The sequence below is a fragment of the Fragaria vesca genome, linkage group LG2, assembly GCF_000184155.1.
Source record: "Fragaria vesca subsp. vesca linkage group LG2, FraVesHawaii_1.0, whole genome shotgun sequence".
In the NCBI taxonomy this organism is placed as follows: domain Eukaryota; kingdom Viridiplantae; phylum Streptophyta; class Magnoliopsida; order Rosales; family Rosaceae; genus Fragaria; species Fragaria vesca.
This window is the reverse complement of record NC_020492.1, coordinates 23,605,517-23,632,515: the sequence shown is the minus strand read 5'-3', so window position 1 is coordinate 23,632,515 and position 26,999 is coordinate 23,605,517. Positions and strand designations below refer to the sequence as shown.

At 39.2% G+C, this 26,999-nt stretch overlaps 5 protein-coding genes across 5 annotated transcripts; 3 read left to right on the top strand and 2 right to left on the bottom strand.

The window, feature by feature from the left end:
* Positions 1-9,133: 9,133 nt before the first annotated feature.
* On the bottom strand, positions 9,134-10,977 carry LOC101297029 (molybdate transporter 1-like). Its single transcript, XM_004291363.1, has one exon. The coding sequence runs from the start codon at positions 10,943-10,945 to the stop codon at positions 9,581-9,583; it is 1,365 nt and encodes a 454-aa protein (XP_004291411.1). The 5' UTR covers positions 10,946-10,977; the 3' UTR covers positions 9,134-9,580.
* Positions 10,978-12,603: 1,626 nt separating this feature from the next.
* On the top strand, positions 12,604-13,363 carry LOC101296739. Its single transcript, XM_004291362.1, has 2 exons — positions 12,604-12,713; positions 12,931-13,363. The coding sequence occupies exons 1-2, from the start codon at positions 12,693-12,695 to the stop codon at positions 13,270-13,272; spliced, it is 363 nt and encodes a 120-aa protein (XP_004291410.1). The 5' UTR covers positions 12,604-12,692; the 3' UTR covers positions 13,273-13,363.
* Positions 13,364-13,445: 82 nt separating this feature from the next.
* LOC101313282 lies at positions 13,446-17,255 on the top strand. Its single transcript, XM_004292913.1, has 4 exons — positions 13,446-14,060; positions 14,583-14,782; positions 14,871-15,115; positions 15,617-17,255. Exons 1-4 carry the CDS (start codon positions 13,446-13,448, stop codon positions 16,306-16,308), a joined length of 1,752 nt encoding a protein of 583 aa, XP_004292961.1. The 3' UTR covers positions 16,309-17,255.
* A 335-nt stretch (positions 17,256-17,590) lies between these two features.
* On the bottom strand, positions 17,591-19,828 carry LOC101312991 (leucine-rich repeat extensin-like protein 4-like). The gene has a single exon (XM_004292912.1). It carries the CDS (start codon positions 19,163-19,165, stop codon positions 17,591-17,593), a length of 1,575 nt encoding a protein of 524 aa, XP_004292960.1. The 5' UTR covers positions 19,166-19,828.
* Positions 19,829-20,896: 1,068 nt separating this feature from the next.
* Positions 20,897-25,352, top strand: LOC101296452 (RING finger and CHY zinc finger domain-containing protein 1-like). Its single transcript, XM_004291361.1, has 11 exons — positions 20,897-22,583; positions 22,700-23,225; positions 23,308-23,395; positions 23,517-23,576; positions 23,678-23,710; positions 23,903-23,980; positions 24,156-24,199; positions 24,298-24,338; positions 24,432-24,514; positions 24,616-24,707; positions 24,812-25,352. Exons 2-11 carry the CDS (start codon positions 23,101-23,103, stop codon positions 25,032-25,034), a joined length of 867 nt encoding a protein of 288 aa, XP_004291409.1. The 5' UTR covers positions 20,897-22,583; positions 22,700-23,100; the 3' UTR covers positions 25,035-25,352.
* Positions 25,353-26,999: the final 1,647 nt, after the last annotated feature.

The window sequence follows — 26,999 nt, the reverse complement described above, 5'->3', positions numbered from 1 at the left end:
TTTTTTTTTTTCTTTTTCTTGTTCATCTATATTTGAGATTGAATTTGGGTTGGTGATGCTATAGAATGAGTTGAACGATCTCCAAGCACTCATAAGGCTATTACCCCTTGAACGATCTCCGTTATTATTAGCCCGAAGAGATCACCACCTTACTCCAACTGATACTGTTTTCTTTTTCTTTTCATTATGGGTTGGCAAAAAGGAGAGCATAGATTCAACGGCTATAAAAAGAGTGGCGTTTGCGGTGTACCTGGCAGCGTTCCCTCCCTCTCTTTCTCTAACCGGAATTGTAACACAAATGTCCGCACCCTGAATCCTCACCAGCATTCTTCTTCTTCTTCATTCTCTCTCTCTCTCTCTCTCTGCTCCCAAATTTCTAGGGTTTCTTCTCTGCGTGCCTTCCAATGCGGACGCGTATGTAATCTATCTCATTCAATCAGGTTGGTTTTTTTCTCCTCTAAATTGGTTACAATATCGACGAAAACAAACCCAAGCTAGGTTTGCAACTTTAGCTTCATTGTGATAGGATATAGATCAAAGTTATCAGGGCAAAATGTTCCTAGGGAAAGGCAAAGAATATTGATCCTCATGTTATCCAATGCATGTGTTTGATAGCTTGGTTGAAGGAGGTGGAGTTCTAAGAAGAAACAGAAAAATTTCCCATTTGTATTCATTTTAATCAGTTTTCTGGAAGATGACATCATGTATATCACCCTGTTTTTTTTCTTTGGGATGAAAGGAGGTGCTACGTTTTCTCCACAAGCTACTGTGGTTGTATACTAAGGTGGGATTTCATCCTGTGATCTTCTATTTGGTTGGTGAGAAAGTTTGGAGGAAGATTGAGGTAATTAATGGTTTCCGTTGAGGTTAGTGATTGGTGACTTGGTTGGTTCCAGCAAAACTTATGTACCTCTCTCTGTTGTTCTTTTCTCTTCAGGTTTCGTGTTTTTCTAAGAAATGGGTAATCGGATAAGGGAAGAGGAGAAAATTGAAAGAATAATTCGCAGTCTTTTGAAGCTTCCTGAGAATAAAAGATGCATCAACTGCAATAGTTTGGTATGTCACGTTCTTTAGCAATTTTCTTGTCTCTTTGGTGTGTTCTAGAGTACTTAGGTTCGCATAATGGGCGGCTTTTATAGTCGTTGTGTGTTCTTCAATCTGCAAATTATACTTGGAATCTGTAAATGCATTGTTTATGCTGTTATCTTTCAATATTGCATTTTTAAGAGGCCAATGTGCTATTGGATAGATACAAGATGATACCAGGATCAGCATTGTTCTAACTTGTGCACTCTTTATGCAGGGACCACAATATGTTTGCACCACCTTCTTGACATTTGTTTGTACAAATTGTAGTGGAGTGCAGTAAGTTGTCATATCTGAATTATTCTTAGGATTACTTATTATCTCACCATGATCCCTGTAGTGGACATGTTTTCTTATTTTTGTTGTGATGCTGTGACCGTCATATGTTTTGCATGAAATCATTTTGGTTTGTATTCTGTGAATGCTTAATGAATTGTTTCATAAATTCCAGTCGGGAGTTCACTCACCGAGTAAAATCAGTGTCCATGGCTAAATTCACTACAGAAGAAGTAAATTCTCTCCAGGCAGGGGGAAATGAGGTGAGCATATGCATACTGTCTGGACTCAGTAGTCTACTGTTCTTATACATTGTTAACCGATGACTAAAATGTTCATTAACAGCGAGCAAGACAAGTATACTTCAAAGAGTTTGATCCTCAGTACCATTCTTTTCCTGATAGCAGGTGACTAGGCATCTCTTCTATATTGGTTGGTTATTCATATTGTTGAGTTTCTGTCTTCTTAAAAAAGGGTGGAAATTCGTAACGATGTTTTCTGATTCACATACTTTCCTCCAGTAATATAGGTAGACTCCGAGATTTCATCAAACATGTATATGTTGATAGAAAATACACTGGTGAGAAGGGTGTTCAGAAGCTCCCAAAGCTGCGATTGGTAAGCTTACATCTGCTTTATGCTTGGTCATTTTGATATATTTGTATTCCTATTGTATTATACTTCTCTCCAGTGTAGTGCTTGGTCATTCCTGATTTGCATGCATTTACGATCCTTTCATGTGTTCATTTTACACAGAGTGAGGAGCGTGATGAAAGGAGGAGGGTTGGTGCATATCATGGTGGATACAGAAGCTTCCATGATGAGGAGAAGAAATTTGGTGCAAATTATGGTGGATCTAGGAGCTTCCATGATGAAGACAGGAAGGTTGCTGCTCCTTATGGTGGACCTAAGAGATTTCGTGATGAGGAGCGGAAGGTTGCTGCACCTTATGGTGGATCTAGAAGTTTTCGTGAAGAGGACTGGAAGATTGCTGGACCTTCTGGTGGATCTAGGAGAAATCATGATCAGGACTGGAAGGTTGCTGCCCCTTATGGTGGATCTAGGAGTTTTCATAATCATGAGAACAGGTTGGAGAGGTACTATAGTCACGGATCTAGTCCTAGTGTTAGAGGTGCTGAACAAAATGTAGTAAAATATTACTATGATGAAAGAAAAAGAAGTCCACGATATAATGAAGAGAATTCAAGAATCGGCGGTACTGGTTTCAGGAGAACTCCTGTTCGTTTTGAGATTGTTGATAACAGGATTCGGGATGATAGAAAAGTACGCACTGGGCTGACAACTCCCAAGTCCCAAGTCCCAGCTATTCGCTCTGTTCAAGAAAAACAAGGGGAGAATATGCTTCCTCCACAGTTTGGTGAAAGTACTATAACAAATGATCAGAAACATGCTGATGGTTCTGCTCATAATCAGGTCAGTATCTGCTAAATTTTGATGGATATTTATTCTTAGTATAGGTAGTTCATTTGTGCTTGTAATGCGTCTAAAAAGTCACTGCCTAGCTACTTTCCTTTCGTATGAACTTCTCAACAAAAATGTGGTATTAATGTTTGTGTTTTCTCCTGCAGAAAATGAAATCTACAAGTACCCAAGATGGGAATGCAGTGGAACGTAAAAAGGAAAAGTTGGCAACCTTGATTGATTTCAATACAGATCCTGAGCCCTCGGAGGATGAAGTAAAATCACAACAACAACAAACTCCTCCACCCGATAATGGTAACAACTGGGCCTCATTTGACTCATCTACAAAGGAGAAGGCACCTCCGGTCCCAAAGCCAGACACTTTGGAGGCTTTGCTACTTGAGTTAACTCCCACACCTGTATCTGCAACAGCAACTGCATCTCCCACACTTGAGTTAAGCAATGATGATGCTCTTTCAACCGTGTGTACAGACAGTGTGCCTGCAGGTGGTGCTGCCCCTGAAGCATCAACCATGTGTACAAACAGCATGCCTGCAGGTGGTGCTGCCCTGGAAGCATCAACCATTTGTACAAACAGCATGCCTGGAGGTGGTGCTGCCCCGGAAGCATCAACCGTGTGTACAAACAACATGCCTGCAGGTGGTGCTGCCCCGGAAGCATCAACCGTGTGTACAAACAACATGCCTGCAGGTGGTGCTGCCCCGGAAGCATCAACCGTGTGTACAAACAACATGCCTGCAGGTGGTGCTGCCCCTGATGCACCTGCAGAGCAGATGCTATTTTTATTTGATACCGTTAGTGCTTGTACATCTGCATCAGCTAGTTTTCCAGGAAAGCCTTCTATTGCAGATCCTTTGCAAGCTGTACCTACTAGTGGTGGTGACACCTCTGTAACAGTTACTGATGCACAGCAGTTACCAAGTATGCCGCAAGATCAGTCATCTGTAAGCTTTGCTGCAGATAGCTGCTCTCCTTCACAACTTGCCATTACGCCAGTTGAAGCTTCAAACAATTTGGTGAGATAAGTTTCTCATTTTTTGTGATGAAAGAAATAAATTTCTCTTTTTCATTTCTATATATTGAGTTTCTGTTATTACTCATCATTAATATTATGCTGCTTTGATGCATGAAAGCTCTAGTTGCCTTTTCTCATCTAAATGCATGGTTTTTTACCTATTGCTTCATGCACACATATGCAGTCAAGGACATCCTCATTCGCACCAAACACACAAGGATCTCTCAGTGTTTTGGCAGAAGCACCATCTCAATCTATGTTGCGAACCCAATCTCTTCCAGTGGAAACAAATACAAGTAAAAGAGAAGAGCTTCCAGTGGTATGGAACTATCTTGTGCTAGTTTCACTATTTTTTCTTTCTTTCATAGAACTTGGTGATCTTCTAAAAGTAAAATTCACTGCAGGACCTTTTTGCTGCACCTTATCCATCAATACTTTCACAAGCTTCAGGTTGGCCCCCCGGTCCACCTCATGGAATGGGATTCAACATGCAGTATTATCCTAACGTAGCGGTATGTGCATTACTCATAATCAATTTGGATACAATTGTGTGTTCAATATTGCTCGATATATGCAGCCTATTGATATACCAGTTTCTTTTACAGCCTGCTCCTGCATTTCCGGGTTCAACAAAACCGACAAACCCATTTGATATCAATGATGACAAAACTTTAGGACATTCCACACATGTAAGTACAGCAGTTCAGACTGATTGTTTTCTATTCTGCTTTTACAATTTAGGCATTGTCCCTGTCGATTTTACATATAATCTTTTTTCATTTATGAGCACTGTCTTCCTTATTCCCAGAAATAGAAATTCCAGTAAAGTAACAGAACGCTGTTTTTACCTTCAAATCCTGTAATTTTTGTTGTAGTTTCCATCCATGTCATCATTAGAAGATGCTCTGCGTAATGTATCAATACCTCCCAGTTTGGTGCATACTTCCAGCCTTGGTTCTTTTTCTCCACACTTGAGGCCTCAATCTCCAAATCCTGAATCTGTGATGCCTTCGCACTCACTGCCTTCCTATGCAGCTTTCTCTCCTAGTAAGTTCATTTTGTTATCTTCATTTCTTGTCAAATTTTTTACAAGGCTCTTAGTTTTGTTTATCTCTAGCTAACACAATCCTATCAGGTCCATACATGGGGGAGCAATTACATAACAATGCACAATTTTTAAGGTAACTAAATAAAATTAGGCTCTCCAATTGACACAGGCTTTTGAGTTTGAGCGTATTGAAATAAAGTAGGACGTGATCTTTTAAAGTTCTAATCTTTGAATCTCTTATATGGAATGTGTTGACGTGCATGACGTTATGAGCCATAAACAGCTGACCATTCATATCATTTCTAAATTTTTGGCCACGGCTTCCGTTGCAGACCTCAAGGAATCAGCGGATTTAGCCAGGATGAAGCTGCTGCATTTGGGACATTAAGCTCAAGTCAGCAACCATTTCAGCAACCAAGCATCACATTCCCAGCACCCAATAATTCGGATACTTCAATGGGACGTAACCCGTTTGGATAGATGAATGATTATATCAATTAGAATCAGAACATTCTTTTGGCATGGATTCTTTCCATATTATTTCAGAAAGAAGTCTGCATCTGGTTCAAGATCAAGTATAATTAGTAACACGCATACCAGTTTGTATATATGCATGATAACACATTCTACAGGTTCCATTGAGGTCCAAGCTAATCTTTCAGAGATCAAGGTACTCTGATGGACTCTATGTAAATGGTCACTAAACATTCACTATATTGTAATTAAACACTGTATGAGCAGCTGTATATATACATTTAAGCAAAAATTGTAGTACTGTACGTTTGTATTTTTTTTTTTTTTGAGGGGGAGTACTGTTTATAAGTTTCTCATCATAGTCTGATTAATACCCTTAAGCTCGATGAGGTTTAGTAAATGTTGAGAAATTTAGAAAAATAGTCTCTTTTAAGACCTTGAATTGAATTATAACCAACCTTTATAAAAGAGTTGACTTCTAACCATTTGGTAATATCAAAAGACATAATTACCCTAAATTCTTTTTCTCTCTTCATTTTTGTTCACCATGTCGATCTTGTTCTATCTCGAGCACTACCGAGTACCGACGACTCGGTCGACTTCGACCAGATGATCAAGTTGATAGATACAGGAACTGAAAAGATGATGAGATAGTTATATAGTTACAAGAGGAACTAGCAATGGCCAATGGCTAGTGAATGGGATACGTGAACCATTTCCTGGCTCAGTGGCTCATAAATCCTTCAACTCCAAAAATTACAAAGGATGTTTGAGAGAGTAGAAGATATGTGTATACGTAGATCAAGTAGAAGCTCCTCTTGCTGAAAAAAAAAATAGATTTTTTGGGTTAATCAATTGTCTTCAAGATTGTGAAGAGCATGTTGAAAGGGATGTTGTAGATCTAGTAGATCAGAAAGTATGAGATCAGAATGTTTATTGGTGTGGAACAGAAGAGAGACCAATCTGATGTTTATTGATCTAACAAATGTGAATTCTGATTTCAGTCTACTGCTTGTGGGCCAGTGGGTGTTGCTTCGTGTGTGTGTATATATATACACAGATTTTTTTTCTCATGTACGGATGTTCGTATTTATTTTTATGGTATGGATTTCCACTTTACACTCACTTTTCAATCGAACTTTCACATCTTCACCTTCTAGTCTTTAGATATTAATGTATAGATCATCTATGCAAAATTTTAGCAAATTTGGTTATCATTAAGGCACTCAAACTCAACTCGATTAAACCAATGGATGAACATAATTCTGTCGAACTTGAACCGTTCATGACGCAATTTTGAGTGCCTTCAAATTGGCTGAAATTTTGCAGAGATGATCTATACATTAGTATCTAAATACTAAACGGAGAAGATCTGAAAATTTAATTGAAAAGTGAGTGTAAAGTGGAAATCCGTACCGTAAGAATAAATGCGGACGTCCGCAGCTGAATTCAACTATGGAGGATCATTGTGGGTGTTGCTTCATGCCTTAATATATTCAACTATGGAGGATCACAATGGTTGGTTTAGAACTTAGACGGATTAAATTCAAAAGGCTTGGCTCTAAATACCATACAAGAACATATATATAACAGAGAACATAGGAATGAAAATCTGCTAAGTACTGATCTTCATTCAGATACACAAACCTAATTGTTAGGGAAAGACATAACTTTACCTCGACTACACAATGCTTTATATACAAATACTACCGACGCATGTTGGATTTCCATGGTCTAGACCACCATAAGTCCATTACCGGATGATGGGGTGGTGGATCATATGCTACAAGATGTTGCAAGTGTAGCGATGGTTAAGATCGAGTTGAAGACGATCAAAATTAAAAGCAACTATTGAACAGAGATGACGCTGCAACATGCACTTATGTTAATTAAGGGCACTCATATCTTTCTCCCACCACAAAAGGCTATTTTTCATTCATTTCAAAAATATTGGTCAAAAATCAATTTAGGTGCCAAATAATGGTTATTTATTAAAATTTCTCCTAAATGTTAGAGCAAGTCTAACAGATTTCCTAAATTCTTTGATTTTTTTTTATTTTAAGGAATATGAGGTCATTTTTTACTCCAACAGTTTCCCTATCTCATTCCCTAAAATAGGGAAAGAGATGAAAGAGATTTTTTGTTTTCCTATATTTACAGATTCTCTAAAAATATTTAGGAAAAGAAGAATTGAATGTTGCACATTTTTCAAGGCTCAAAGATAAAAAAGAAAACATAATTTATTCTAAAAAATAAATTTTTATATTTTTATACTTATTATTATATTATAATAAATGAGGATTGTTGTTGTAATAAATATTTGAATCTTTAAAATAGGGAAACTGTTGGATTTAGTATATAAAATTTGTAGAGATTTTAAGTTTTGTTTTCCTAGATTTTAAGATTTATAATGAGGTTTTTACCAAACCTTGAATACTTTAGATGGCTAGGAATGAGCCAGTAACGTTTTATATACTAGATTGGATCCTAATTAAAGATCTAAGTACGTATTAGACAATCGAGAACGAATCCATATCGTATATCAAACCTAATTAACTTGGCTAATTACAATAAGTGACCATTTGAGCTCTCAAAAGACGATTACAGATTTCCTCTCTGGCTTGCATTAGAGATGAGTGCTAGGTTGTATAACTGATCGACTTCTGGAATAAGGAATATATGGCTATCATTACCGTTAAGAACGAGTCCCAGCTAGAACCTGATCAGAATTTTCTATTCATCGAGAATGGAAAACAACTCTGTTGCTTGTCTGGCTACATATGAATATTGTATTGTACTTTTACATTGCGTATGCCCTAGAATCAGATTCTTGCTTGAAGGGCTCTAAATCCTCCTTTCTTTTTAGAGTTTGGACTCCCTTTAGCTAGTTGTTCAATATCCCAAGCTGGTCAAGAACCCTATTCTAATATCTTAATTTGTTTATACTCTTGAAAAGTTTATTGATCAGCTATAAACGCGAGAACCGGTCAGGCATAATTGAAAGGGGAATAAGATCATGTAAAAATGGGTTGACCTTCTAAGGAAAATAGAGCATATATAAGATGAGGAATATTATGCTGTGACGCCAATGGGCCTATATAATATATTCATTGTTATCTTGCAGCTTTGGCATGTAGAGGCGCATCCGGTGAAACTAGGTAGACTAATTCCTGCTATAAAACTCAACTATGTATTATATACGGACATCAAACAAATATCAAGTATCATAACAGAATGATAAAAAAATCTGCATGTTGTGATCGCAAAATGATGTAAGGGAATGTTAAACCTACTGATATATGATTACCATCGACACACATATTTGGAGAACAGCAAAAAGTATCTCTCTAAAGTTTGATGGATGAAGTACATGTTCTATGTTCAAATATTCTTCTTCTCATTTCCCTCCCCTCCCCCCTCAAAGACAATATGAGCGAGAAATCAGATGTACATGGATCGTTGTGCGGTGTGTCTTTTTCTTCTATTCGATAGCTTATAATAATGGGAAAATTTTGGCTATATCGCATGTCCTGAAATTTTATAACCAAATTTGAAACTAACCATCCCTTGCTGGACCCTGCTGAACAAGCCTCCTTTAGTGATAGGTATGTTAGCAGACAAACCCATAATAATGTACCTCATCGCGGAAGATATTTTATTATGCAAATAAGGGTGGTTGACAAATTTCTTCTCTATTTGACAACTTATAATAATGTACCTTTATCGCGGTGGATATTCCAACGTGCAAAGAATATGATATTGCAATGACTTATAAAAACTAGAAATTAAGACAAACAATATATGCATGTATGAACACAATTTATTCTTTTGGCGATTAAACATCAGCAGTAACAACAAAGGATTACACTGAGACCAAAAGACCTCTAACAACAAACAACAACAAAAACAAAAGCTATCAAAGTCCAAACTAAGAACACAACACATGAACAACAACCACCGATAAGCTGCAACAGTCGACGAAAGGAAGTTTCCTTATTCTTTGCAAGTCGATATTTACACATTATAGTGTAACAAGAATAAATCCGAATGCAAATACCACTGCTGTGAAAATCACAATACAAGCTCACTATCCATCCTCACTCAATTCAGAACAATTCCAAATCTCTTGCACCATACTAGCAAGCATTTTTGAAACACATACAAGCTAGTCTAGCTAGCTACACCATGCATCATGGATTGTATCATGGATTGTGATCATAATTTTCTACTAAGGATGATCATGCATTCAAATCGTTAGAATTAGGTTTGTCATTGCAGCCCAACTTTCTTAACCAAAGAAGCACATACGCACCCATCCCCACCACAAATCCTAGTGCTGCACTTGAACCCACAAGTGAAACAGCAGTGCATATAAGCATCACAAATGATTCCTCTTTAGTATGCATGTCCCTAGCACACATAGCCAGTTCAATCCCAGCAAACAAGAGCAACACCCCCAAAACTCCAACTGGGAATTGATTCAAAATTGTCACCAAAGAAGTCCCTAAAACGAAACCCAACACCAATTTGGCTGACCCTAGTAGTGCCACACACCCACCACTCCTCCCCCCAAACTTGTACTGACCGGCCAACCCGCCGGCCCCGTGACAACTAGGCATGGCTCCGAACCAACAACCTACCACATTCATCAGCCCAACCGTGATCGAAATCGACGAGGGAGAGAAATCTTTCTCTGGGAAAAGATCAGATGACAATTTGCACACAGCAATCACCGAGTTCAATATTGACAGAGGCAGTTGTGGTATTGCTCCTTTGATAAACCCATCTTTCCATGCATGCCTACTCATCTTCACAACCTCAATCGGAGATGGCCCGAACTTAATTTCATGAACAATGTTTGGCTTTCTTATAAAAGCCAGAATCACACCCAACACAAAGATCATAAAAGCCGAAGGGAGAGAAGCCATGATTCTCCTCCATCTCTTTTTTCTGCTAGGACTTTCTTCTTCATCCTCAACTCCACCTTCACTCACATCCACACCTGCACCATTAACAATGACTATGAAACAAAGACAGACAATAGCCAACACCAACCCATCTAACCCTAGCCAGTGCCGCTCCCCCAGGGCTTTGGACTTGGGCAAGTTCTGGACCTTCTTAATGTACTTGACCGCGGTCAACGCAAATGACAATCCCTGTGCGAGTTGAACTCCCCTGACAACAGACAAAGGAATGAGTTTATAGACAAGTTGCATCAAACCAGTGACACCCAAAATGATCAAGGTGCCACCGGTCAGGATTCCGGCAGCCATGATCTCGGGCACGCCGAAATCAGGGTTGGCCAGGGCTGTGGCGGCAATGGCCTTCATGGGTTGGACCGGCATGGGGACGCCGTAGATGGCTCCGGTGATGATGTTGTAGACTCCGGTGAAGATCAACGTGGTGCCCAAGTTTAAGTCTCTTGCTAGGGTTAAGGCCACTACGATTGGGATGTAGGTGCCTAAGTCGCCTATTGCACCGTTCAACTCAGCCCATTTGGACCGGAAAATGAGATTGTGTTTCAGCTGGTGGGCAAATTTGGCCGGAAAAGTGGGTTGTGCTGATGGATCGGGAATGGAACGAGGAGGGTTTTGGGACTCCATGTGAGAGTTGTAGGTGGTGAAGATGTGAATGGTACATATTTATAGTAGTCTTTACATTGGAAGACGTACGCTCACTACAAAAAAAGGGCTATTGACATTTTGATGATCGAATATGCTGATCGAATTGGATTATCTACATCTAAAGAAACCCTAGATGTGCCACCGGGTTCTATTTTATTATTGCAAAGGTCAGTACTCAAACCTCTAGTCCTTTACCATCTTCTTCGCACGACACAGGATATCATAAATCTCAAGCAACTGTGTGCTAAATTCATTGGCGAAGGTTAATTCATGTTGTGTTTTTTTGCTTGAATTAAGTAGCTTCCCACAGTTCAATGGGGCACTCACTCACACATAAATCATCAATGCTAGCTTGTTTTATTTGTTGGACCAGGGAATCTCGATATGACTTTGTAATTGATTCCATCACTGGTAATTTTTCCACCTGACAATGTAATTGGACCTCTGGAACACCATGCCTTCTATCACTTTACAATGCATGCACACCCTAAATAATCCACAATATTCCATAGTCGTTCAAACGTGTATAGATCGCTACTAGTATCTCGATCTCATTCTAAGCATAATTGTAGTTCTGTACGTCGATGCCATAGCTACTTAATTAAGCTCGTACTAAAAAGAAACTTGGTAAGAGTTCTTTGCTTTGCATCTTGCACTTTCAAAGTATAGGGTGCAATGAGTTAAAATCGATTGCAATGATCGAGTTTGAATCAAATCTTATCTATAGATGCATGTTATCAATTTATATCATTGTCTTTGCAGATGGATTTCACTTTCAGAATAACAGCTATTATGCATATTGCTGTTGTCCTCACACATTAAAATGGAGAGAACTATTTGTTTTCACTGTTTTTAGTGCTAGTACCAAAACAAGAAAAAACTATTGCGTACACGAAGCTGGCCACCGCTAAACCATCAAAATTGCTAGGAGGCACAGATGAGAGCCTTTTGATGGATTCGATCTATTCCCTCCGGCTAATTAGAGATTTTCTTTTTTCTTTTCTTAATTAAATTTAGTATTCGCTCATTCAAAAGATTTTTAAACCTTCTCTAAGTGTATATATAATAATAGAGCTAGAAAGAAGCATGAGAAATGCTAGAGTTAGCTAGATCTCCCACCTTTCAATATATAAATATCTCCTACATCACAAAGAATTAAAAAGGGGAAAAAAAGAGCTGCGCAAATTGAACCACAGTAAGTTGGTATAAACCCAAATTGATAACGAATTAACAAAATCGCATATATACTCTAGATAGCTAGACCTAAATCCTTTGGGGAAAAGATTGGCCTTTACCATGAAAGAGTTTTCTAAATGTTATGATTACATGTCCTATGTTTAAGATATACATTTAATATTAAGATTCGCAGCATTAAAATAACTTATGTTATTTCGCATGATTTATTTTTTATGTAACGAGGCTGGATTGTGCTCATTTTGTAACTTGCTTTCGATCAATACAAGGCTTCACGTCTCTCCCTAAAATGATAACAGTCTCTAATCCTACGGATCTTTCACATAAATAAATTTTCTAAACGGATCCAAGTTTCAATCCGACCCGAATAGTCGAATACGGCCCAAAAGGTGAAGAGAAATGAACGCGGACGCAGAGACTGATCATTGAAAGCTGGAAGACCTCGCGCATCAGTCTCCCATATTTCCCTCAAGCTTCACTCACCCTCTTATTAAGTTCACTTTGAGAGTAATATTTCCAGAGTTGGAGAATCATGAAGGGCCATGACCACAAGGTAATTCAATTTCATTCTCTTCAACTTCTTACTGTGCTTTGCTGTTGAACTGTCATGCAATTTAGTTACTGATCCCACTATGCTTTGAATCTTAATAGCTCATGTAATTCACTAGCATATATTATAGAGTCACAGAAATTTGATTCGGTTACTTTTTCATTTGAATTTCTAGTTTTGAAGTTTGGAATTATGATTTGAAATTCAATTGGTTATGCAGATGGCAAGAATGGAGGACATTCTTAATCTTCCAGTGCAGGATCCTCCGTGTGCCGAATTCTCTGCTGCTCATATCAAATGGGTGAAAGTAGACGGCGGTCGCCACGGTGGTGATGACATTGCTCTGATTCCGTATGCTCGGGTTGATGATTTTGTCAAAGGAGAATCTTTGAATGCCGATTGTCCTGCTAGCTTTCGCATTGAGTCGAAAAGGAAGAGAGCTGAAGGGAGCGTGAGCAAGCCGAGGGTCGATGGCTATCTTGAGTATACACTGTATGTTTGTTTCTATACTCCGGTTCATGTAGGTTTGTCATTGTTCTATATAGTAGAAATGTTGTTATGATCTGAATAAATGTAGTGTCAGAGAATATTTGATTTTAATTTCAACTACATAGATCAAATTGAATGCAATGGAATGATGTTCGATATGAATCTGAACAAGATTTTTATGTACGGTGGCTAATCAGATACTGGTGTTCTTATGGCCCCGAAGACTATAGAGAAAGTGAGTCAGGTATGGTGGATGGTTCTAGTATGACAAAGCCTGCAGCTGGAAAGGGGAGCAGGCCGGGGAGGCGTCACATGATGAGAGGCTGCCTCTGCCATTTTACTGTAAAACGGTTATATACTCGGCCACTCATTGCTCTTATTATCTATAACCAGAGAACACATGTAGATAAATCAGGAGCCCCTTGTCATGGTATACTGGATCGGGATTCTATGGGAACGAGAGCTATGTATGCTCCACGAATTTCGGAGGAGCAACGCCAGAAAGTGATGTCTATGCTTTATGTTGGAATACCTTTGGACAGCATAATTCAGCATCACACAGAGGTAGTCCAGGAACATGGAGGACCCCTTAACCGTGATGATTTTCTCAGTCGTAGTGATGTTCGTAACATGGAAAGGCTGGTTCGTAATTCTACTCATGAGCTGCATGCAGATGATGGATGCAGTGTAAGGATTTGGGTTCAACGCCATCGTAAGCATGTTTTCTACTTTGAAGAAAGCTCTAGTTCAGAATCATTTGTCTTAGGGATACAGACAGAATGGCAGCTGCAGCAGATGCTCCAATATGGACATAATAGCTATGTAGCTTTCCATTCAAGATTTGGCTTAAAGAAGTTTAAGGTATATTGATTGCTTTTTCTAATTACTTGCATGTGAGATATGTCAAAATTTGCATGTTGTTTGATGTTCATGTTAGAAACATTCCCAGCAGTCAAGTAAGACCATGGTTTTGAAATATTTGCTTGCAGACACAATTATCTAAGATGTTGCAATGGTATGAAATTTAAATTGAATAAAATAATATGGGATTATGTGAGGTTGGGAACAAAAAGAGAAGAAACTGCTTTTAGAATAATTTTGAAGGTATTTAGGATGAAGAGGCATCTAAGTAAGAAACTATGTAGTATTATGCTACCAGAAACTGTTTTAATATAACCCGACTATGATGGATTGATTGTTCATAAAAAAAAGGTTATTTGTTTTATCAAATATTTGTCTGTTGTTTACAAAGAAAAAGTTTGCTGTTTTCATGAATGCCCAACAGCCTCTTCTCCATGCTTTTTTAAAAACAACATTTACTAGATTTCTTAGTTGTACAATCAGATGTTGTAACTTGTTGTAACTTCTGGCCTTTCTTAACAGTATCCCTTGTCTACATTACTTGTTTTTGACCAATCCCGGAATGCAATTCCAGTTGCTTGGATCATTGCATCTTCTTTCAGCGGTCAAGGTATCCATAAGTGGATTGGGTTACTGGTTGATAGAATTCGAACCAAGGATCCTAGATGGAGACTTGATGCCTTTTTTGTTGATGATCCTTCCTTCGAGATTTCTATAATAAGGTAATATTAACAAACTTACCTACGCAGTTGTCTCATAAAATATTAACTTGAAATTGAAAGTGCAATGTGCATCTGTCTCTATTGGCAGAGAGGCTTTCCAATGCCGTGTTTTACTATGCATCTGGCATGTTCGGCGTTCTTGGATAAGAAGCATTTTAAAGAGATGCAGAAACTTTGATGTGCAGCGAGAGATGTTTAAGCACTTAGGTTGGCTGTTGTATTGCACCACAAGTGGGCCAATTGCTATGGATGCAGTTGAAGAGTTTCTGCAAGTATTTGTTGATCAGTGTGCTTTTATGGATTACTTTAAGAGGCGATGGTTACCAAATATAGGTATTTTTTCTTTTATGCTTGACCTTTTAATGCATCAAAGAATACAAGTTTTCTCTTAGCCAGGCTAGCATATTTGAATTCTGTCAAAAGACTAATGCCTCAACTTCATGAGACTGTTTACTTTTGTCTTTCAAATATGCTTTTTTTGGGTGCCTTCAAAATTTACATCACCTGTTCCAAGCCCAGTGGAAGGAGGGTTATGGTTGATGATATGTGAACTAGGTTGTCCTGATTTGCATTTCCAGACTATGATATATTTTTTTTAATGTAAACATTAATATAGTAGTCATTGCTGTGAATGTTATGATTTCTGCTGTCATTTAAATGAAGTCTTGAAACACTATAAACTATGATGTTGTCATGTTGGAATCTGGGTTGCTGATCAAACCTAGATCCTTCATGTATTTAGGAAGCCAATAAGCCACATAGGAAAAAGCATTGCATTGTTGTTTGAAACATTGTTATTGGAATTATGATATAATATATGCTGTTGTTGTGCAGAGATGTGGGTCAATGGTGTAAGGTCTCTTCCTGTGGCCAGTCCAGAGCCGAGTGCTGCAGTTGAATCCTATCATTTAAGGTTGAAATCCAAGCTTTTCAATGAGCAATATGCTAGCTCGTGGTCAAGAGTTGACTGGTTAATCCACACGCTTACAACTGAATTCCAATCATCCTATTGGTTGGACCAATATAGTGTAGAGACTGGGTATTTTGAAAATCTGAGGGACAGGTCTTTCTTGACCAATTGTTGGTATCAGGCTTTGCAGATCCTAGATGTTGATGTCATAATTGATGAGCAAAATCTACAGTATGCAAAAGTCATCTCACAATCAGACAGAAGTGTGGTGTACACGATCTGGAACCCTGGTTCAGAATTCTCTTTGTGTGATTGCCCCTGGTCGATGCTGGGGAATCTCTGTAAGCATATCATCAAGGTTGCAATCTTGTGTAAAAGTCGGCAGGTTGCGAGACCTTTATTGGCTGCCCAAGTCTATAGGCAGGCTTTGCTTACCCTTCTGCAAAATCCTCCAGATGATCCTGTAGTACTTGATCATGCAATTTTACATGCAACCCGCTTGCAACAGGACATCAAAGGCTTGGAAGATTTATCCAATAGTGGGTTGCTCCAGTCTTTACATTCAGAGGTTAACTCTCATGGAGCAGACAGTATACATTTTCCTCCTTTCCCTTGATTAAGCCATCCAAAGGAGATTTTTATATGCCCAGGCATTCACCGAGGATGTTAATCTGACAATGAGCGTTAAAACTTGTAAAGTCAGACTTCGCTTGGCGAACTTCTGAATGCTTTTGTTATTCAGGTCTCTTTCCTCTGTCTCTCTATCTCAGCTGTGACACTGCAGAGGTATGTTTTTATCGCTTTCACACTTCTGATAATCTTGGAAGTTTTCATGATTGACATTGGAAAGAACTTAAGTCAAACTGTCTGGTTAACACTTTGTAAGGTGTTCCCTTAGTGGTTTCTTTAAGAATAAGATGTAGAAATTCAGTTTCTCCTAAATACCGAGTATAGTGGTTGTTGAAAGCAATGCATAGATTTCTTTTGCACTTGTATTTTTTTGAATCACTAAATGCTTTTGTGCCCATTAGATTCTTTGAGCTCAAGCCCGTTTGCCCACTTGATGGCTCTTACTTACAGAGGTTTCATGATTTACTTGGCGCCGTGATGTCACTGACCTTTCGTCAAAAGAAAGAAAATTGTTTTAGTACTCACCCCTCTTTGGGGTTTTGCTAGGTTTTAGCCCTTCGGATTTTGGGCTCACCAATCATTCCTCTGAACATTGTTTTCTTTCTTTTTCTTTATCAATAAACAAAATAGACATTGTATTCAGTTTAGTGCTTTAATAACTCTTATGCAACAATTACCATTCAGGTTTAACCGTTTAAGTATCAAATAGTTGCCTGAAAAGGACAACAGAAAGCTCACAGCATAACCAAAGGAAATTAGAAGTTAAGAACTCGCAATGAGTTGAGATTATAAAATTGTAGAACAAAAGGTTAATTACGTAGAATCTTCCTATGACAGATAATATGAGAATTATAAATTAATACAAGCTGATCACCTATTACTCTATCTTCCAAACTTATTATCTACTAAAAAATGTAGAGGTTTCAAATAAATAAAAAAGATAAAAATAAAACCCTTTTCCATCCGCCGTGATCTCATTCCCCTTCTGTTAACCTATCCCCGTGATAAAATTGATGATCCCATTTGTTCCCTGTGTCTTTGTTTGCAGTTATAGAGAAGAAAAATTCATGGCAATTTACACCAGATGTGGAGATGCTCTTCCAGGTCATGGAGAATTGAACTGTATCCATGCTCGTCCAGGTCATGGACTCGCTAATCTGTATCCACGTCTAAGCTGTCTAGGAAGTGGAGAAAAAATTGAAGGATTCACTAGTAAAATGGTGGAGGTGGTGGGGTATTACACCAATAATTTGTGACTACAGGCAATCTCATGCTGGAGTAGGTGGTGGAGAATATTGCAGACATGGTGGTGGAGATTGAGGTGGAGGAGGTTCTTTACAAGGAGGTAAAGGGGGTGGTGGAGAATAAATTGGCGGTGGAGGCGGGTTTGGATGAGATGGTGGTGGGGGAGGGTGTGGCGGAGATGGGGGAGGAGGAGATGTTTGTGGAGAGGATGGCGGGGGTGGTGGTGAATTGTAGTGTGGACTTGGTGGAGGTGGTGGCAGGGAATTTGGTGGGGGTGGAGGTGGAGCACGAACGCAGTGTACTGGAGGCGGCGGAGAAGGTTGTAGTGGTGGAGGCGGTGGAGAAGACGGTGGTGGAGTAGAATGTTGTGGTGGCGGCGAATGAGGAGGAGATGGTGGTGGTAGTGATGGTAGGCATTCAAAAGAACTACAACCAACACTCTTGGACAAAAACAATTTACATTGCAACATGGATCTCTGGTTTGGCCTATCCCGCAAACAATTCCTGCTATCATCAAACTGCTCCAAATCTAAACACATTGGTGGCTCACCTGTGAAAAAGTTGTCCTGAAAGCTAAATTTTTTCAGATTTGGAAGCCCACAAATGCTCCCTGGTATAGTCCCTGTAAGTTTGTTATGAGCCACATTCAGCTCCTCCAAGCTCAACATTTCACCTAGTGCGTGTGGCAACTCCCCGATAAGATCATTATGACTCACATCGAGCACAGTAAGATTCTTGAGCTTTCCTATTTCATCTGGCAAACAGGAGTATAACCCACTTCTAGTGAGTATCAGCTCGTTTAAGTTCTTGGACATGTTACCCAGGCTGGCCGGTAAACATCCATGGAACTTATTGTTTGCAAGAACAATAACTGAGACGGGCGAGTTTCCTAAATTATGTGGTAGTTCATGGGTGAATCTGTTGTCGTTGAGGAAGATGGCATCAAGATGCTTATCAAACAGTTTCTTGGGAATTCTACCTTCAAATTCATTGAACCGAATGTCAAGGTATTTAAGTGCTGGCAGTTGAAGAAGTACAAGAGGGAATTTCCCAGCAAAGCGGTTGTTACTTAGATCAAGCTCATGAAGAAGCTTTAACTTGCTGAAACTCTTTGGGACAGTGCCACAGAAACGATTGGAGTTGACGTGAAACAATGTAATGTCCGAAAGATGGCCAAGCTCTACTGGGAGGTACCCAGCAATGTCAGCATGGTTTAGATCGATGCCAGCAACTGTTTCTATTGTTGGGTCATCGAGAGCTTGAGCACAGAAGACTCCAGTGTAGTTACAGACATTGGAACCAACCCAGTTGGCCGTGTATCCCAGAGGGTCTGAGAGCATGGCTATTTGCTTCCATGCTTGGAGGGCAATGTAGGCAGTCCTGATTCTCGGGTTGGGAAAAACAAGTGAGGGTGGCACTGTGACAGTCTCGCCTCTGGAACAATTATTGTCTTTGTAATGAAGGAGCTGCCTTTGCTTGATGTGCGAGTTTATTAAGCCTGCATCATAAGAAATATGGGGTTCTTGGGCAGTAGTAGCACTGCTGATGCAAAAGAAGAGTATGAGAACAATGTGAGTGTGATCAGTCTTTCTCTTCATCACATGCAAGAGAACATCTATAGGGTTCTGCTGTTTAAACCTTTGCTTAATATATGAAAGATGAAGAAGGGTGGACTGTAGAGTTGGAAAAAAACCTAGGCACTGCTGACTGCTCAGTGCAATGGTTTTAAACTAGGCACATTTTTTTAGCGCGTGCAAAGCTTGTGAAAAGATAACTTTGTTGCAGCTGAGATTGCTGGAACAGAAGCACAGTTTTCTGGGGGCAGTTCGCGCCCCTTTCTCATCAAACGGACCTGATCAACTCTTTGACAGATTGTGATTGTGGTCATGGGAAATCTTCAAAGATCCTAAACCTTATTGTAGTTTGTTAATTTTGTGACTTCGTGATTAGAACATGTACTGGAGACCCACTTTTATGTGATCAGATGGTCATGGAACAAGAAATTCTCTCGGAAATTAGTTGCTGATATGAGAGTTTTAAGAGAAATAGTTAGACAATTGTACAACACACTGGATGGAGTGAGTCTTACTGCTATTTTCACTCTCAGTTAGACTAAAGTGTCTAAAGGGCTGAGTCATGATTGGGCGTGTAACTTTTACCAACCTCAGATTACCATTTACTACTATCATAACCTAACCCCGAGAGTTTGAGTAGGGCTTTAGGCCATTGGGTCGGGTCAGGCTTCAAGTAAGGTCAGAACCATTAATTTTGGATACATCTACAAGTCGATTTGGAGATTGGAAACTTCTCATTTAGCTCGGATTTCTCATAATATTCTTGAAGTTACAAGGCCACAAGGAAGACCAGATACGAATTATAACCTTGGAAGCCACACGAGACTATTTGGCAAAGTTTTTCTTGAGGGACAAGCATTAGCATAAGCTTCATCACATCTCCCTATCAGTAAGTTTTGCCAACGTCGGACTCTCTCATTGGTCTACCATGCTATCAACAATATCATCTTCATTTGTTCATATCATCAAGTTGAGAGAAGACGAAAGAAGAAAGCAACATGATAAATATCTATTATCCAAATCCACACAATAAGGAACAAACAATCCATCCTAGTCCGATTTATACGACAACAACACTGCTCGACTGTCCAATACAATATTCGTCATTGTAATCATGATACTTTTCGACTTTCGTATGCAAATACCATATGTTTACTGTTTAGATATAGTTGTTAATGTTTCGAAATAAAACTTTTATGTATACGACGTGTAAGTATAACGTGTGATCTTAATTATTTATAGATTATAAACATCATAAATATGTATTAAAGTAATGTGTTCTAACCATCCGTATATATCCTGTATTTACGCGTTTTTGTATCAAAGAAGACATTGTTTGAGATTTGACAGCAAAAACAAAAAATATCTTTCATATCAATCATATCCTAATTAGCCCACAACATTACAAAACCTCCCCAATCGGTCTTATGATTAGTCAAACCCACGTACCACGCGTCGTCGTTTTACCACAACGCGATCACATTTCCAGCTCAGTGATGACGTGTCACTCCGATGCGTCCAACACCGAAATTCCTCTCACAATTTTCAATGTAACCGACTTTTTTTGAAGAAATAAATCTCCAGCAGACTAGCACACGGTAACCTCCCTCGTCTTTCTCCCACACCCGTCCGATCAAGTCAAAAACACATCCAACCGTTTGTAATCTGAGTTACGGTGGACGCTCCCGCAGGCGATCCAAATTCCCCCGGGAGATATTTACAGGCAATTAGTACTGTATGACAGCTTTCAAAAAAGTATGACAGCTTTGGCTTCGAAGGCTCTCGAAGATCACAACATCAGCTGTGTGTATAAATTTTGCTCCAATTCGAATTCCCAGACACACTCTTATATCGTCAAATCGTTTTCTTTCATTTCTCTCTTATCTCTGATTTGGAGCTTCGGATTATATATAGAAATCCGATCGGCGATTCGAGCCGCAGTGTTAAGTCTCGAAATTCGGATCGGCGACTACTGCGTCCGATTGAAAGTTCGTTGTTCTTTTAAGAGTTCGTATTTGTTCTTCATTTGATTTTACTCAATTTAGCTTTGATTTTAGGTGAGTTGGTTTGTGATGATTTTTATGTGCGTCTGATTTTGAATTGTGTGTGTTGATTTGAATTTGCTTAGGATGTGATTTGATTGAGCTTCTTGATTGCTTGCTTTTTGGCTGAGGATTGTGGATTTGATTTTGTTGATGATGATTGTGATTTGGTTTGTTTGTGTATTTTCTGAAAGAATTGAGGTGCCGCAATGGCTTGGTTAGGTGGTTATAGGTAGAAAATGGTGTCTGTACTGATGAACAGTAGCTCCTTCTGATTTAATTTAGCTGCTGAGATGATATGCTAGTGTTAGTAGTGTAGCAGCTTGTGTCTGTTTTGGAATTTCGGTTAGCAGGTTGAGCTCGAGTCTCATGGTATGATCTCGATCTGAAGTTCGTGTGAGAGAAATGGTGAGAGAGGACTGCGCTTTCTGAATTTTTAGCTTTGAATCATGCTGCATGTGAGTGCTGGTGATTTGTTATGGTTATCTGTCGATTCTATCCTAGGTGATTATGCTTGAGAAAGCAATTGGTTTTGGTCAGTGGAGATTTATAGAGGAAGGAGAAACCAGGTACTTTTCTCTGTTGGTTTTAACTAGGGATGTCCCAATTTGCATCTGAGGCTCCAGTTTCCATGCAGCATGGAATGTGTCTGCGGTATACCGACACATTTAGGGAAGCAGGGGTGCTTTATCAATTTTGGTCCTTCAAGGTTCATTGCATTGAAAGAGGTGATTGTTCCTCTAGTTATTTATACTGTATGCTCCAGGTGTGTTCAAATATGGATGAGCGAGGGTTTCTGTACGGCAGTATTTTGCAGGATGATCCTAGCTGTAGTGCGAGTGAAATTGCCAACTCATAGAGGTGATTGTTTCTCATGGTTCTGATGATTGAAGATATTAGAAGTAAAAAGAAAAATGAAAAATAAAACTGTTTTTCATGTTGCCACCCATGTCTGCTGAAAACCTCACTTTAAACTTTCCTTATCTGAGATCTTGTTGGTGAAACAGTATCATTTGGATTGTCTCGTCTGCACCCTCATGGCCTCGTGCAATATTGATTAGGACCCATCCTCATCTGTTTCCTTGTCTTTTGAAGTCCCAGTGAATGAATGATTATAAGGTTTCATGGGTTTCCTCTTGGGTTACGAGTTTGCATGCTCGTACTTGGAATAAATCTCTGATCCTTATTTACTTTCATCCACCAAGTTGTTTCTAAAAGCCATCAAATTGTAACTAAAATAAGTTCTGGAAACCCATCAAGTTTTAGTGTTACTCGGCATTCAGTGGTTCTTGAGGGGAGTCATCTACTATCATGGAATATAGCTGTTTAAGTCTTTGTCTATTGGGTGAGTTCAGTACTCGGTGGTGACGTGATGCAGAACATTCAATTGAGGACTTGAGGTAGGGCTGTCCTGCCTATTAAACCAACACATTTGTCCAACTCTTACACTCCTTTCCCTTTTTCTGCCAACTATTTAGAACAGATTTGATCGTGTGATATATTTCTTTTACGATAGGTTGGGACTTCAGTTCGGTGTGCCCAGTATAGTTGGACTTGGTTCCAGATTCGAGAAATCAAGTGATGCAATGTTATTTCTTACTTTAAACAGATGGAAGCTCTGGAGATCCTGAATGCTGCATTGTAGTTATTGTTTGGGTTCTTATAGAACTACTTGTTTTGATGAATCCTCCTCTTGGAGTAATGCTGATTGGAGCTGTTCAACCTTGGTTGGATTTTGTTGTTGCTGATTGCAATAGTCTTCAGCAGTATAGAAGCAAGCAGTGTCATGGGGTGTTTGCTGACTGGCAGCTATCCCTGAGGTGTTTAACAAGTGTTCCTAAATGTGTTTACACATGCAGGTGCTTTAACCTTTTTGCCAGCTTATAAACATTGTCATACATTTGGAGAAGGCAAATCATGGCCACAGAGATAGTGATGGAGAATTTCCACTCTTATCCATCAAATGGGAAGTGCATGGTCACAATAGAGGCAAAGGCCAATGAAAAGTCCAAGTCTTTAGACAGAGGACTTGGAGACTTCGGGTAATATTCTTTTTATTTCTCTTGTAATTCAATTTCTTCTATCTCTGTCAGGAGAAATAATATTATACACCCTTTATTGCAGATGTTCACATTATAGACGAAGGTGCCGCATTAGGGCTCCTTGTTGCAATGAAATTGTTGATTGTCGCCATTGCCATAATGAAGCAAAGGTCAGTATCCAAATTATTCAGCTTGCGTTTTATGCAAATAAATATTAATGATTTGTATCTGTGATTATTTTCTGTTGATACTTTAGCATCAGCATTCATTGAATTTTGTATTGGTGTGCAGAATAATATTAATGTTGATCCAAAGCTTAGACATGACATACCGCGCCATCAAGTCAAACATGTAAGTCCTTTAGTTATTATGTTCATCACTTTTCCGTGGTCTGCTTTGTTCATGAGCTATACTTCTTCTTCATAGCTGATGAGGTGTGTGTGTTGTTTCAGGTGATATGTTCACTTTGCAACACCGAGCAAGAGGTGAGTTTGGTTATTTAATACCAAGTGATCAAATTGTGTAGATTGTGTTCAAATGTGGAATGCGAGTAATTAACTAGTTATGGGTTGGGTCGCTGTTAATTTGTTTTACTGTATATTATTTGAGATCTTTGCTTAGTTCTGTACGGCATGTATTTTCCTGAATATTCTTTTGTCGGTTGCTGCTGCTACCAGGTTCAACAAGTCTGTGTCAACTGTGGTGTATGTATGGGCAAATATTTCTGTGAGACATGCAAGCTATTTGATGACGATGTAAGTTCCCAACTTCATCAAATCTGTTTTAACACAATGTCAAAGCTTACTATTTCCGGAGACTAGAGAATGGCAGGGTTTTGAATTGGGCATTTCATATGTGGTTTTTTTCATGAGAAGATACCTTAACGTTATTTGCTTGCGAGACTGAACATTGTTTCTGCTTTTTTTGCAGATATCCAAGAGACAGTACCATTGCCATGGATGTGGAATCTGCAGGTACAGTTACTTTCCTTTATCTCTTTCCTTGTCCTCCTAATTAGTTGAGACTCTGGTGGATGTTGACCCACTGTTGTTTCATGTGTTCTTCTTCACAGAATTGGGGGAGCTGATAATTTCTTTCACTGCAATAAATGTGGTAAGACCAATTTGTGTCCTTGTTTGTTAAATAAACAGAAATTGGACGCATTGCTTGTAAAGTGGTAAGACTGACCTCATCTTCATCTTTTAGGCTGCTGCTACTCAATTCTGCTGAAAAACAGTCACCCTTGTGTGGAAGGAGCAATGCATCATGACTGCCCTGTTTGCTTTGAGGTAAGAAGAGTGGTTGCAGATCCTTGAGATTGGCATCATCTTTCTTAAGTACTTGTTGCTATTTATGTGACGTGCGGAACATGACCCCCGTTGATTTGCAGTTCTTATTCGACTCAAGAAATGATGTTACGGTGATGCCGTGTGGACATACCATTCACAAGCATTGTCTGAAAGAGATGAGAGACCATATGCAGTGAGTATTTGGAGGCTATGTTCTTTGATTTCTGTGACTAGAGCATTATAACTTTATAAGAACTTGTCCGGTTTATTTGTCTTATCTTTCTGTATTGGTGACAGGTACGCATGCCCTCTTTGCTCCAAGTCAGTCTGTGATATGTCCAAGGTATGGGAGAAATACGACATGGAGATCGCAGCTACGCCGATGCCCGAACCATATCAGAATAAATTGGTTCCAATTTTGTGCAATGATTGCGGGAAGAGCTCAGAAGTGCAGTTCCATATTGTGGCTCAGAAATGCTCAAGCTGCAAATCTTACAACACTCGCCAAACAAGAGGCTGAAGAAAGTGGCTATCGTTGCACCACATCTGGCGAAGGCCTTCATCAAATTGGGTTCGTTAATCATTGCACATCTGCAATGGCTTTGGCTGTAACTGCAGCAGCATCTGTGCGCTCGCAATACTCAGCGGAGGAGCTTGGGCTCTATAATGTCTGTTGTAATGTTGTATTTTCTTGTTTACTTATCCTTGTAATTGTCTCTCGTCCCATCATGTTTGTCTCATTGCGTTTTATTTGAAATTGTCCTCCATGCATCTGGATTAGATATGTTGATATTGATTTTCATCTGGTTATGGCACCAGCAAAACAAAATGTGAAATGAAAAAAAGAAAAGGAACTTATGGAACCTAACTCGTGGAACCTAACTAACGTAATAAGAGGACTCATGGGAATTGGAACTCGAAACCTTTTCTAGAGACCTAAACAACAGTTCGAGGACTTGTGTATGAGTGTGTGACACTACCAAAAAAAAAAAACAGCTGATTTTCATTTTATCCGAAAGCTATCTGTATGGAACAGACACCAAATCCACCATAGAAATCTACTCATAAATAATATATGCATAGAAATCTACTCATAAATAATATATGCATGATAGTCTTTGGGAACCTTTCTGACTCTTAAGTTGAAGACTAGTTGATGACTTTTGGTTTAAAAGACTTATTTTTCGGTCATATCTTGACATCCGTTCAGTTTTTAGGTCTATATGTGTAGATTAACCCTACAAATTTTCAGTCAAATCAGTGATCGTTAATATAACAAACTAGATCAAATTAATGGACGAACCAAATTTGTCAAACATAAAACGTTCAAGTTCATGATCGGTTCAATATGGCTAAAAATTTACAAAAATGATCTACTTATAAATACCTATAAACTGAACGGTTAAGATGTGGATATAAGATCGAAAAGTTGGATAAGCCGAAAAGTCCTCAACTTAAGAGTCCCCGTTAAAATGACTTCCTATAGTCTTTGGTTTCAAATTAGTCATATTCATAAAACAGACTCTTCTAGTTTTGTGTCCAAAAAATTGTTGGAACATGATCATTAAGCTAATTTAAAGTTATAAACCAAAACAAAAGGAATGAGACCTCTTCGAATGCGATTGAGGAAGCCAGCAACTGAGGAACATAAGAGACACCGAGGGTGACTACAGAGTAATCTTCACAAGCAACTTGGAACTTCTTAATGTCGAGAACCGTAAGAATCCCACATTTCATTGATAGGGCTTGTATTGAATAGCCAATGTCATCTACAAGATGCTTAAACACCTCCTCTCTCTTAGTCACACTTGGGATTGTTGTGCAGTTAGTTTTTGCTTCAGATTCACTTGGACACCGAAATTTCTAGAACTAAGATTGAGACGTAAAGTATAGAACTTGTAAGCATAAATAGATTAATAACCTCTGTTACATAAATATGTTTTTTTTTTTCATAATCAACTAAAGCTAGCTAGCTAAATATTAATAAGAGACGTGCATAGAGCCAAATGTGGGAGCTCTCAAGTCATAACGTCTCCAAAGCCACCTGATGAGCGAGAAGACGTCCAAATTAAGCCACCTGATGAGCGAGAAGACAGCAACAGTCGTCGAAGCAGCCATGACGCGGACCAAGAGGTGGTGAGATGACACAGTAATGCAAGACCCCCAGATAAACATCAGGGAAGCGCAGACGAGGGTGAAATGGATGATATCGCGGACATCACGGCGAGGAAGGTCGGCTGTGAAGTCAAGGATGCACCAGAGGGCCGTGGTGAAGCCAAGCGTGACGCATACGTCCATAGGGTAGATGGAGAGATCGGCGGCTGCCTTGTCGTCCGCCTCGACAACGTGCCGCCCTAAAGCGAACACCATCACCAATGCCCAGAAGGCCATCATGATCATCGGGTACATGCCACCCATCCTCATCCAAACTAGACTCATCCTCATCCTAACTAGACTACATTGTTGCACAAAAGAAACAGAATTA